Source organism: Tasmannia lanceolata, unplaced genomic scaffold, assembly GCF_043159265.1.
Source record: "Tasmannia lanceolata isolate RefF3 unplaced genomic scaffold, GAP_Taslan_0.1 ptg000004l, whole genome shotgun sequence".
NCBI classification, from domain to species: domain Eukaryota; kingdom Viridiplantae; phylum Streptophyta; class Magnoliopsida; order Canellales; family Winteraceae; genus Tasmannia; species Tasmannia lanceolata.
The window spans coordinates 10337461-10351763 of record NW_027518681.1 but is presented as its reverse complement, the minus strand read 5'-3'; the positions used below and the strand labels follow the sequence as shown (position 1 = coordinate 10351763).

At 39.7% G+C, this 14303-nt stretch overlaps 1 protein-coding gene across 3 annotated transcripts in view; it reads left to right on the top strand.

The window, feature by feature from the left end:
* Window positions 1-9330: 9330 nt before the first annotated feature.
* LOC143876294 (uncharacterized) overlaps window positions 9331-14303 on the top strand; it is a 31787-nt gene continuing 26814 nt past the window's right edge. The window contains exon 1 of one of the 3 annotated variants that reach the window (XM_077378032.1): window positions 9331-9851. In XM_077378032.1, the coding sequence (XP_077234147.1) occupies window positions 9535-9851 (317 nt within the window). In that variant the 5' untranslated portion in view covers window positions 9331-9534. Of the gene's footprint in view, window positions 9858-14303 lie in introns of all 3 variants that reach the window. The other 2 variants (XM_077378031.1, XM_077378030.1) reach the window with 2 other exon arrangements.

Sequence of the window (14303 nt, the reverse complement as noted above, 5' to 3'; positions counted from 1 at the left end):
ATCTATCACAATCCATCCAACAATCAAATCTTGGAAGATATACTCTTATTCTAAGATGGATTTGGTTTTATTCTCTAGCAGAAATTCAGTCATGATTGAGACAAGTGTTTGGTTTGTCACAAGATATACAAAATCTGTAATTTCTACTAATTCTTTGATGATTGACAATAAACATAATTAGTGCTTTTATAAAGCACTTAAGAGAAAAACATGGCAAGAAGATAAACACAATCTAAACCTAGTTGCCTAATCTAAACCAACTTGCTTAATCTATCACAATCCATCCAACAATCAAATCTTGGAAGATATACTCTTATTCTAAGATGGATTTGGTTTTATTCTCTAGCAGAAATTCAGTCATGATTGAGACAAGTGTTTGGTTTGTCACAAGATATATGCCATGATTCAGTTAACAATTAGGAAATGATATTTCCACCACCTTTTGTTTGTCTTTTCCAATAAAAGTGAGTAGAAATGCATCCACTTTTACGAGAAGACAAATTAAAGCAGGTGGAAAGATCATTTCATTCTAGAAATGTATCTATTTGCAATTAGACATGCTTCCTATTGTATATTACCTACCAAAATTGGATTTCTTTTGTATTTGTGCTTTTCTGTTTATTACCTCAAAATTGGATTTCTTTTGTCTTTGTACTTTTCTTGTTTCGAACTTTCTTCTCGTACAACTTTTTCTTTAAGGGTCTGTTCAGTTGCGCGCAGGAAACGGAAAGGAAAAGGAAATGACATGGCAGAAGGAAATGGAAAGGAAAAGAAACTGCTAAGAAAGCAGTAGGAGTGCGCATTCAATTGCCAGGAAACGGAAAAGAAACAACACAGAATATGTTTTTTACCACATATAAAGCAAGTTATGCCCCCTAAGCCCTACCAAATAGTCCACTAACACAAATAAATACTCAAAAAAACTTAAGAAACAGATTTAAAAGCAATATAATGGAACCAACAAGAAAGAGGGACACCCATGGTACCATGGAACTGTTCTTGAAAATGAAAATCAAGTGAGAGGGTGACCACCTGCAAAACAAAGGAAAGCAAACCAGATTAATAACAACCATTTAATACCCCAAAATCCAGACCCCATTTAATACTCCAACATCTCCATGGCTGACCCCTTCTTACACACACCAAGATTACACCAAGATCTCAACAAACCATTCATTAAAACCAATTACAAACCATATTAAACCAAAAACAGCTAGATGAAAAGAACACACAGCAAGATGAAATAACACCTCCAAACCGAACGTATGCATAAGAAGGGGGAAATTAAAAAAAAATACCCAAATCGTCTACATCCAAGTGTTTGCAAAAGATTGCAGCTTTTATGGGTTGGAGTGAGATCTCAAAACAAATGAATTGAAAGAGAATCAGCAATAGTAAAAAGGGAAAAAATTAGAATCCAAGATCTCCGAATCAAAAGAGAAAATCCCAAGATTTCAGCAAACACCCCAAGAACCAGAAAAAATAGAAAAAAAAAAGGAGAAAAGGAAGAAAGGGAGAAGGCGTACCTATGCTTGGAAGAGACGACACGCCGGGAGAGAGATCGACGAGGAGAGAACACCCCGGTGGAAACCATCGAGGGAAGAAGAGAAACGATAAGGCAAGGGCTTTGGTTTTTTTTCTCGCGTCTTGCGCTTTTGGCGTTAGTCGAGGAATCGCTTTCAAATCCGACTAAATTAGACGGATTTTGAGATAGGAAAATAACACTCCATGACGGATTAGTGGGATTCCACATAAGATACACGGTTTCCATTTCTTTGGCAACAAAATGCCACATTTAGGCGCTTTCCACGGAAACGAGGGTTATTTTCTTTTCCGTTTCTGTTTTTTTTGTGGCAACTGAACAGACCCTAAGGGTTTTGCTAACAAGTGCCCCCGTTAAGGTGCATTGGGAATGATATTTTACAATCATTTTACACTCTGTTTGACAAAAATACTCATATAATGTGAATTTAGAGATTTTATATGATGGCCGACCTTTACATGTAAAGGTCGGAGAGCGAAAACCCCCTCTCCCTTGATTTTTGATCCAAGAAAAGCCCCATTTTTTTACTTTTCCTTGGATCACAAATCATTCCCAGTGCACCTTAGGTCCTTAACGGGTGCCCTTAGGGCGCTCGTTAGCAAAACCCTTTCTTTAATTATTTTCTTGTCATAGTTTGTTTCTTGTAATCTTGGCTTACTCAAGATTTTGACACAGTTGACAAATTAGCTTTTGTCACTGACGCATGGACTGCAATAAAAACATTTATGAGGGAGAACTCTTTTTTGGATTTTTTTTTTCCTTACGATGATTGATAGGGAAATGATACGATTCTAGTCAATTTAGAGGGATATCGTCATAAATTGAATAGGGGTGTCAATGGATCCACTTCGGGTCGGATCCACCTATGTCACAGTTATGATCCATTCAAATTCCTTATCAGTAGGGTCGAATTCAGATTGTTCTTCGGATCCTACTTTCCACGTCATGATCACGATCCATTTTAATTCGGACCGACCATCGGAGTGTCCTATTATGTCCCACTAAGCTAAGTAAACAATTAATTTTTTTTTAAAAAGAGTTAGAATGGCAGTCCACTTTTAGTGTGTCTCTATGCATTTTCTTCAACTAAATTAAAAATTTATCTATGTTTAATCTTAAGTGTAAAATAATGCTTGTAAACAATAAAACTAATCAAAATTACATACACGAATATAATGTATAACTATTATCAAAGAATATGATGCATGCCAATAACATTCGGTAGTCAAAAAATGAAGAACTAATTATATATTCATGATGGCATATATGTTCAATAGACTAGCATAATGAAAGTAAAAACTGAGAAAATGAATCAAGGAAAAAAGACTCACCATGATAATCCCCATCAACATGACACGGAACCATCAAAAAATAGTATTGCTCTTCTAAACCACTTCTAAATATTATTTCATTAAGTGATAAGAGAGGTTTTGGCCAAAATACCCTTCATTAACAAAATTTGGAGGGTATTTTTGTAAAACATTTTGGATCGTGACTATCCAATGGGCATTTGTGGCGTGCCCATACCCAATCCGAAATTTTTCGGATCCCTGATTTGATGATCCGAAATATGCCCATGGATCCTATTCATATGTTTAGATCCCGTTCATTAACATCCGGATTCCGACAATCCATCGAACCGTCTAGATCCATTGACACCCCTAAAATTGAAGGTCCCTTTAAATAAAAATTGAATAGGTTGGTTCATGTTATCTTTTTTTAGTGTGTAAAAGTTGTAGGACACTTTAGAAATATTTTTCCTTTCCAAAAAGTTTCAGACAATTCGTGCAATTTAAGCAAGGCCTAAGTAAACAACAAAGCAAAACAAATGGTATAGATGGCACCAAGAAGATCCATGCCCTGAAATCCGACATATCAAACAATTCTAACTATTGAATGGGGATGGTCTCCGATGGGATATTCTCCTTGGGGATACCAATCCGGGATTTATTTTGTCCATGGATAGGCTTTCTATCCTCCATCTACATCAAGAACAGTCCCAATGGATAGAATGTACTCTACAGGTAGTGTATTACATGCAAGGAGTCTTTCATTTCTTGATAACTATTGATGGAGATTTTTCCTATTAGTTAGGCTATACAAAGTAATTAGTTAGAGATCATTAAGTTAGGAGTTATCAAGAGCAATAAATAGTCCATTAAGTTAGGATTTTCCTATTCTTTCTCCTACTTTTGCTCAAGTGTACGTGAGATGCAAGTCACAAGTGTGGCTCTAAAGAGAGAAGGAAATATCAATAAAGGAATGCAGAAATTTATCCCAGAAAAGTGTGTATTTTGGCACAAGGAGGATTGACCCTTCCCTCAAAGTGGATCAAGAGACTGGTCTTCCCTCTAAGAGATCAATTCCGTTAACGAACCCGAACATAGTGTAGCTAATCTCATGAGATTTATCAAGATAAACTTATCCAAGCAAGGTAGCCAATCCCAAGAACAACTTATCCAATGATTTCTATCCTCCAGGAGAGGCTCCCCAATAAAAATTAGGGTATAGGGTTTATGGATTAGGGTTTAGGGTAACTACTTGCAGGCACGTGGTTTGCAAATGTAGCCAAGATTCAAGTAAAAGACCAACCAATTAGTCGGCTAGGATTGTCTGATGAGGGAGTGAGTGGGACTTTTAGGGCATGTTGTTCCTCATTGCGTCTATTAGATGAACTTTTGGATCACAAGTAAATTCAGCTGACCTACACAATTACTAGTAGGGAAATACCCCCCCCCCCTTTTGGCCAAGAAAGAGGGTTTGGTTGGAGTGGTCTTAGAGGCCAAAAAGGAGGAAACTGAATAGGGATTTGGGGTTTCTACTGGATCTAGACAGAGGTGGTAGATGAATCGAAAGCAAGAAGGAAAAAATTAGAGATTGGGACCGGGCGGACCGCTAGATCTGCCGTCCGGAGGAGAACGAAGCTCCTTCTTGTTGTAACCAAGGCTAGGTCCGATTGACCTGCTCTGATACCATGACAAAATCTGGAATTTCTACTAATTCTTTGATGATTGACAATAAACATAATGAGTGCTTGTATAAAAATTAGGGTATAGGGTTTATGGATTAGGTTTTAGGGTAACTACTTGCAAGCACGTGGTTTGCAAATGTAGCCAAGATTCAAGTAAAAGGCCAACCAATTAGTCGGCTAGGATTGTCTGATGATGGGGACTTTTAGGGCATGCTCATCCTCATTGCGTCTATTAGATGAACTTTTGGATCACAAGGAAATTCAGCTGACCAACACAATTACTAGTACGGAAATATCCCACCCCCCCCGCGGTGCGCGCTTTAAATGCTAACCTTTGAATGTTATCCGTTAACATTCAAAGGTTAGCAAAAACCGTTAAAGGGGGTGAATTTATCCTCAAACAGTGAAACATTCTCACAGAAAATGTTAAGAGTCGCGCGGGGGTGGGGGTAGATTTTATCTGTCACAGGGGGATATCATTCCCTTTACTAGTCTCATGAAAAAGGCACTTTGCACTGTCTTTAATAATCTGAAGTAGTGATTATAGCTTCATTTTCCTTTTTTCTGTTGTGTTAATATGTTCTACTTTCTTTTTTTCTTAGTCACTGGCATCATAAAGTTACTAATATGTCAAAGGCTGATATTTCTCCATTTGAGGAGAAGAAGATAGTGAAATTTCTCCTTTTTAGCACATGATTTAGGAGTTTTTAAATGGGGGAATGATACCCCCCCCCCCCCCCCCCCCCCCCCCCGCGGATAAAATCCCTCCCTTTAACGTTATCCGTTAAGTTTTAGATGCAAGGAAAAACGTTAATGGGGGTGAATTTCTCCTCAATCAGTGAACCATTCTCACAGAAACCGTTAAAGGGGGGGATTTTATCCGTTTAGGGGGAAATATCATTTCCCTTTATATGTTGTAAGACCCTATAGTCCAGTCTTTCTCAAAATGTACTGTATGGCCCACAACATAGGATGATCCAAACCGTCCATTTGACAGGTCACAACATGAATGAGTTGTGCCAAAAAATCACTTCCATAGGATAATCCTAGCCATCCAATCTATAGAAAAAGTGCATATTATGGTGTTGGAGATTTTTGTCAAAAATACTTTAGGAATTTCTGTTAATATCAATTATTATAGATATAATTAAAATCTATCAAAATAAAAAAGGGGCGGCCCAGTGCACGAGGCTCCTGCCATTGCGGGGTCTGGGGAGGACTAGATGTACGCAACCATACCCCTGCTTTGCAGAGAGGCTGTTTCCGTGACTCGAACCCGTGACCATCAGGTCACAATGGAGCAACCTTACCATTGGGCCAAGGCTCGCTCTCGAAAATCTATCAAAATAATAAAATTAAATTAATCAAGAAAAGTTTAGAAATAGCCTATGTTTATGGATTGAGCCACGTCGGAAATATTGCTATCTTTAGAGACGATATGCCTCCTTATGCATTGGGTTCATCGGCGTTCATCTCCCAAGATTCAACAATCCTGAGGATTGTTTCTGTGCAAGCTCCCCACGAACTCTAATCGCCCGTGTCACAAACAACAATAAAATATAGAAGATGATAAAACGTGGAAATCCAATAATAATATCCCAGGATTTTATCATAGAAAACTGGTTGGTATTTTTTTGAGAAGAGAGAGCTCTGGAAGAAGACGACATTTTTCCTTTTTAAGAGATAAGGGAGAGTGAGAGAGTAATTACCAACAAAAACGTCTCCACTTTATGTAGAATCTCTTCATATCCAAAACGTCACGTCTCCACTTTATGTAGAATCTGTCCATATCCAAAACGTCTCATATTTATCCGGGAAGGTTAACACAATTAAAACCAGTAAAATCTCTTAAATTTGAAATCAATTAAACCTCTATAGACTGGAGGGTTAGGATCATCCTATCGAAATGATTTTTTGGGGCACAACCGACTTACGTGGTGGCCCATCAAATGGACGGTTTGGATCATCCTATGGGGTGAGATGTACAATACCTTTTGAAAAACACTGGACTATTTCTAAACCTGTAAGCTTGTCCGAAATTTGGAATTCAAATCTAGACCAAACTCAAGCTGGGCTCAAGAGACTTCACCTGAGCCAGCCAACTCAAAATTTAACCTAATGAATCCACAACCTAACCTATTAAGTGAACATTAATCAAATAAATGAAGTTAACCTATGTGAGAAAACAAATCCAACCCATGAGGGTAGCTAAGTTACATACAAAGTCACAAACAATACAAGAAAATCCCTTCGTTGGAAAACAATGGTCACTATCGATCCTTCATTATAAATACTTCGTAGAGACGGGTTTTTTAGCATTTGCTATTTGTAACATCAGTGAGGGTTACGACCAAAAGAACAAGAACCCAATGGAACCCGTTGTCACGACAAAAAAACAAGAACGTATCTTTAGTTGTATCAACAGTATGTGCCCATAAACTAATGGGAAACAAAATTTATTGTACTACGAATGGATAAAAGATTTAAGCTATTCATTTGTTCGTCAAGACCCATGATTGAGTTAGGCACATCGACCCACGACTGAGTTCGGCCCACCCTTACCCACCTTGCAATTTCACAGGCCCATTGAATGAAAGAGAGAGTTTTGGTGCCTCAAATGATGCTCATTTCTTGAGAGAGTAATGCATAAGAACCCTATATGAAAGCATTAGAAAATAAACCCTTTGCCGTTGCCCACTGTCCAAGGTTTCTACAACTCAAAATAGAATTTGCTTGTTTGCGTGGTCAAGGATGTCTCCATCCTATGATTCCTATTAGGATGGAGAGCCTAGAAAAAAGTTAGATAATATTTCATTACCATGTTTGGATTGCAGACTTTCTAAGTTTGGAAAATAATTTTTTTTCTTCTAGAATTTCCTATCTTCCATTGTTTGATTGCATGTGCACATTAGGAACAAAAAAGTGAATAGAATCACCACTGTTCAACTTTTATTTACAGGGATCTTCAATTTATAATGATATCCCTTTAAATAAGCCATAACCATCTCATTTTTCTCCAAATTGTGGAAATAAAAAAGGAAAAAAATCACAAGAAATGTTTTTCTTGCAATCCAAATAGGTAGAAAAATGATATTTCTTCCTCCCTCTAGTATTTCCACCTCTCTTGCATGTTTTATTCTAAAGCTGTATGCATTCCCTCCTATGGAAGATAAACACAAACAAAGCGGAGGAAAAACTGAGAAGGGGGTAGAAATATCATTTCCCTTTCTTCTTCTTTTTTCTGATTTTTTAAAATGGTGATAGATATATTAATAGAAAAAGCAAATCCCTAGACCGAGGTCAAGAGATGAGAATATAATGAGAATGAGGCACTTAAAAAAAAATGAGAATAAAATGAGAATGAGGCAGTTTCACCTCCGTTGCGACTAAGGGCATGTCTGGCAACCATGAAATTTTTTTCATGATAAATTAGCTTGTCCAAGTGGTGAGATCTTAAGAGGGCATGACTAAGTTGAGGGTGGGAGGTGGCTAAAAAACAAGGAAAAAAGAGATCATATTTTGGGGTGGGATTTTTGTTTCTTGATTTTCCAAGCTTTTTTTCCCCTCTCCTTTCAGTTAGTATCTCATGTATCGATCCCTCCCCTTCGTCACTCACGACTTGGAGAAGCTAATTTATCATGAATATAAATTCAGAGTAGCCAAACGTGCCCTAAGCGTGTGGCCCATATATGAACATTCCAATCTTTTTGTGAAGTGGTTAAATTAAAAAACATGCACTTTAATGATATTAATCTCAGTCCTTCACGAGAGAGTGGAAGACTAATTTTTGGGCGACACATTTAGTTACAGTTGACATGAAACCACCTCTTCAGAAATATCTAGTGATTGTTTCACCTCGTGACTAAGTATGTCATGCCATGACCCCACTGTATAAATATTGTCCGGTTCTGGTCCCCCATTTCGGTTTTGTTTTCCAGCAACACTAATTGGAGATGCTAAAAATGCATCTACACATGGAGAGGGAGGATTCACATATCCAACTTAGGAACTTTCTCTCCCTTTCCGATGTGGGATTTTACAACGTGTGTGCGAAAATCATCCTTCGACCTTTTTGTGAATGGCTTAGCTTAAAAATATGCTTACTTTCTCTTGCAGAATATTAATAGGTCTTACATAAATTGGCGAGAGACGTTCGTGAAGTGACCGCAATCCATATCATTCATTTGATGGGCTCCATTGTGATTATGTCAAATGATCTATCCTCAATTGGAGAACTTGAACAAATATACCTCTATCAAATCTTACCAACCATCCCTCTTTAGAGAACTAATCAAATAATCAGCATCGTCCAACAAGCACTTTCTTCAAGGTCATCCAATCAACTTGATGGGGCCCACCAGATGAACGATTCAAATCATGAGCAAGGTTTTAAATTTCGGTTTCGGAGCTCACTGAAACTGAAATTTCAGCCGAAATTCAGTACAAGGGATCAAAATGTCGGTTTTTTGGGCCGAAAAATTTGGTAAAATTTGGTAATTTCGTTTTCAGAACGTTTCCATTTCGGTCCTGACCGGATCTGGACCTAAATTTAAAACCTTGATATTCACGAGTGCTTCATACAATCGCGCCTCACGCTAGCATCCCTCACAAACAATTAAACATCCCCACTTCTAATTGTCAAAGAAACACCTTTTGTACCTGACGCTTTCCAGTTTCCACAAGTTTCAGGTCATTCCAGCAATTAACAAGGGCAATTTCGTCGATCAAGGAAAGTACGAAATACAGCTACCCTAAATCTTAAACCGGCATTCTCTTTCCACTTGTTAAAAAGACCGTCTTAGATTTTGTAATCTCATTGGACAAAGAACCCGTCGTGTCAGATTTCGCACTTTTTACGAAAAACAAGGAATCTTTCTAAACAATCCCATTTCAGTCCCCCTCTCCTCTCTCTCCCTATAAAAAAAAAATCCCGTTTTTCCTCTTTGGGCCCGACCCATTGATAAAAACCCACATTCCATTTTCGAAAATTCGAAGCTTGAAGCAAAAAAAAAAAAAAAAAATGGCTTCAGATTCGGAACTGGTGGAGAGACTCAGAGAATTTCTGACGGAATCTGACCTGAATACGACAACAACTGCAATCGTACGGAGGCAATTAGAGAAGGATTTTGGGGTTGATTTAACGGAGAAAAAGGTGTTTATTAGAGAACAGGTTGATTTGTTTTTACAGAGTCAGTTAGAAACTGATGATAAAGAAGAAGAAGAAGGGAAAAATGTTTCTAATTTGGAAGAAGAAGGAGATGAAGAAGAGGAGGAAGAAGAAGAAGAGGAAGAGGTTAAAGAAGAGGGCGGCGCGAGTAATGGGAAGAAGAAACAAAAGAAAGTGTGAGATTTATTTTTATTTTTTCTATTCTTTATAGCTATTTTTTTTTTTTTTTCAAGAAATGATTTTTGGGTTTTTTCTGTTTGTTGGGTTAATGACATTTGGAATGATTATGAAGAAATTTAATCTGAAATGCACAAAACAGGGAGTTTCAGGATTGTATTTAGCGTTTGAAATTTCGACGATTGGAAACCCTAGCCATGAGAAAGAATCTGTAAGACTTTTGGTGGGATTTCTAGATTTAGAAATTTCAATGTCATTTTCTATGTTGGGTTCTTTGAAGTTTCGACAATTAGAAACCCTAGCCATAAGAAAGAAATTTCTCTCTCTTGATTTTTTTTTTAATAAAATTTGTATTGAGATTAGTCTCTGTGTCATTGTCATGCATTTTCTTGATGAAATTTCTTCATAATCGTTTCGAATGTCTTTAATCCAAGAAATAGATAGAATCCTAAAAACATTTCTTAAAGGAAGACAATGTTCTATTTAGTCTTTTGAAAATTTGACAGTTAGAACCCATAGCCACAAGAACGAATGTGTGGAACTTTCGTTGGGATGTTGACGTTTAGAAATTCAACGTTATCTGCTATGTTTGGTTCTTCACTTCTTTGAAATTTAGACAATTAGAAACCCTAGCCACAAGAAGGAATGTGTATAACTTTCATTCAGTGTCATCTTCTTCTTCTTCTTTTTTTTTTTGAAATGGCTTCAGTGTCATCTTCTATGCTAGGTTCCTTGAAATTTGGACTTGTTCTTGTGGAATATTGTCTTTTTTCAAGAAATGATTTGGGATTTTTTCTATTTGTTGGATTGAAGTTGTTGGAGAAGAACTGAGAGAATAGAATGAGTTAGGGTCTCTCCCCTTCACTCAAGTATATATAAGATGGGAAAGAGGAAAAGACTACTATGCCCTTATGTCATACATACATAGAAACACGCATAGATATCCAACACTCCCCCTCAAGCTGGAATGTATATATTACACATTCCTAGCTTGTTACAAATATCAATAAATTTAGCTTTGCTCAATGGTTTGGTGAAGGTGTCCGCTAGTTGGTCGGCCGATCGAGTGAAAATAGTGCGTAAGACGCCTTGCTGGATCGTGTGTCTAATGAAGTGGCAGTCCACCTCAATATGCTTGGTTCGCTCATGAAACACAGGATTGTTCGCAATATAGATAGCCGCCTTGTTGTCACAATACAACTCTGCAGGAGAAGATGGAGGAAACCCAATCTCAGATAGTAGAGAACGTAGCCAAATGAGCTCACTACAAGTGTGAGACATAGCCCTGTATTATGCTTCAGCACTTGACTTAGATACAACATTTGTTTCTTGCTACGCCATGACACAATGTTTCCCCCAACAAAGGTGCAATATCCAGTAGTGGATCATCTGTCAGCCGGAGAGCCAGCCCAATCAGCATCACAAAAGGCCTCTATCTTCATGTGATTATGTTTCTTGAAAAGTAGCCCTTTCCCTGGAGCACTTTTCAAGTAACGAAGGATATGCACTACAGCTGCCCAGTGAGAGATACGAGGGCCACTCATGAATTGGTTGACCACTCCTACATCATAGGAAATATCAGGACGAGTGACAGTAAGATATATGAGCTTTCCAACAACTCTCCTATATCTGCCAGGATCCTCTAATAAGTCTCCCTCTTCTGGAAGGAGCTTTTTATTTGGTTCCATGGGAGTATTAGCAGGTTTGATCCCCAAGGATCTAGTCTCATCCAGAAGGTCCAACACATATTTTCGCTGAGATAGGGAAACATTTGTACCAGAGTACAATACCTCAATCCCTAAGAAGTATCGAAGGCGACCGAGATCCTTCGTAGAGAACTGCTTGTGAAGAAAACTCTTCAATAGTTGAATGCCACAAGAGTCACTCCCTGTAATGATAATGTCATCTACATAGACTATGAGAATGACATATCCAGCATCAGATTTGAGGTTAAAAACAGAGTGGTCCACCTCACATTGCTTCATACCATATCCTATGAGAGAATCACTGAACTTGCCAAACCAAGCACGAGGGGATTGTTTGAGGCCATAGAGGGACTTGTGAAGACAGCAGACAGAGGTGGTCAACTCCTCCTGAGCAACATACCCTGGAGGTTGCTCCATATACACCTCAACCAAAGTGCCATGGAGACAAGCATTTTTGACATTAAGTTGGTGAAGAGGCCACCCATAGTTGACTGCCAATGAGATAAGGACACGTACAGAGGGTATTTTGGCAACAGGGGAAAATGTGTCAGTGTAATCAATCCCATAAGTCTGAGTGTATCCTTTAGCAACCAAGCGAGCTTTGAGGTGTTCAACTGTGCCGTCAGGAAGATATTTGATGGCATAGATCCATCGGCATCCAACTGAGTGAACTCCAGGAGGAGGGGGAACAAGAGCCCAAGTCTGATTCGCCTGAAGGGTGCTCATCTCATTGTCCATAGCAACCCGCCAGCCATGGTGTGCCAGTGCTTCCTGCAAAGACTTAGGCAAGGAGACAGAAGACAACGAAGCTACAAAGCCACGAAATGCAGGTGAGAAACGGTCATAAGAGACATAAGACGATAGAGGGTGAGCAGTAGTACGTGAGCGTGTAGAGATGCAATGGGAGACTCTAGTGGAGAGCCAGAAGGCGGCAATACCTGTGAAGTAGGTGCTATGATTTCTGGTTGGGACGAGATTGGCGCAGGCAGAGCTGGAGACAGCTGAGGACGGGATCTGTGCTGGTAGATCCTAACGGGGCCGGGAACTTGGGGAGGAGGTGGAGACGGAGGAGCCTGTGTGGGGCAGGAAGAGAGGGTACCACATCGGGAAGCTCTGGGAGAGGAAGAGGAACCGAAGGGACCTGTGGAGGAGGCAGACTCGCAAAATACGAAACAGACTCGAAGAAGGTAACATCGGCAGAAACAAAGCACCGACGAAGGCTAGGACTGTAACACCTGTATCCTTTATGGGTGCGGGAGTAACCCAGAAATACACACCGTTCAGCCCGGGGGTCTAGTTTGTCCACACTTGGGCCCAGCTTGTGGACAAAACACACACAGCCAAACACGCGAGGGGTAAGAGAAAATGGTTCACCGTGAGGGTGAATGACCCAAAATGGGGATTGATTGCTTAAGGCTGATGAAGGAAGACGGTTTGAGAGGAAGCATGACGTAAGAATGGCATCACTCCAATATACCTTAGGAGCATGCATCTGAACAAGAAGAGTACGTGTCATGTCCAGAAGGTAGCGCAACTTCCTTTCAGCAACACCATTTTGCTGAGGATTGGTGTATAATGCCATGAGTGACTAAGAAGTCCTGAAACCCACTCAAAGAGGAAAAATACTCTCTAGCATTATCTGTTCGTAAACACTTAAGGGGACAATCATATTGAGTAGTAATTTCAGCATAAAATGTGCGGAAAGCAGTAAACACTTGAGAACGATTTTTAAGTAAGTAAACCCATGTCATTCGACTAAAATCATCCACAAAGACAAGAAAGTATGTATATCCAAAAAATGACTTAGTCCTCGAGGGACCCCATACATCTGAATGAACCAACCCGAAAGGTCTCAAAACTCTACTATCAGGCCTAGAAGGGAATGTCACACGATGTTGTTTTCTGAGTTCACACGACTCGCACAGAAATGGCTGAAGGCTAGAAGGGAACGTCACACGATGTTGTTTCCTGAGTTCACACGACTCGGACAGAAATGGCTGAAGGCTAGAGGAGACAATGGAGGTCTGCCTAAGGCGCTGAAGAGATGGATGACCAAGACGACAATGCTATTGATAGGCATCAATAGAGCTGCGCAAAATGGTGGGAGAGGGATGGCACTGGAGGTGATAGAGGCTGCCCAGCTCACGACCCGTTCCAATCGTCTTCCCAGTCGAGAGATCCTGAAAAACACAATATGAAGGGGAAAATGAGAGAGCAATGCAAAGATTTAGTAAGCTGGCTGACTGATAACAAATTAAAAGAAGAGGAGGGAACACTCAAGACAGATGATAGGGTTAGACCCTCATGGGGTGACACAGAACTTGTACTAGAAATGGGGACTTTGGTGCCATCAGCCAGAGTGACAAAACGAGAATGAGAAGGAAATGACTGAAATGATGTAAGGGATTGAGAGTTACCCGTTATATCGTTGGATGCCCCAGAATTAATGATCCAGGAGCTGGAGCTAGTGAGAAGGGAAGCAGGTGCACTACCTGATTGGGCAACCCCGGCGGATGGAGGGTGGCTGCTAAGGCGGAGACGCTGAAGCTCCTCATAATCAGCTCTGGTGAACTCAAAAGGCTTGTCTGGAAGATCTGAACCAGAAGACTGGAATGTGCAATCAGTAGGGGACGCAGCAGAGATGTGGGCAGCGCGGGAATGACGGAGCTCTGGATGAAGCACGAAGCAAGTATCAACACGGTGACCATCCCTCTGACAATGAGTGCAATATGGCCTACC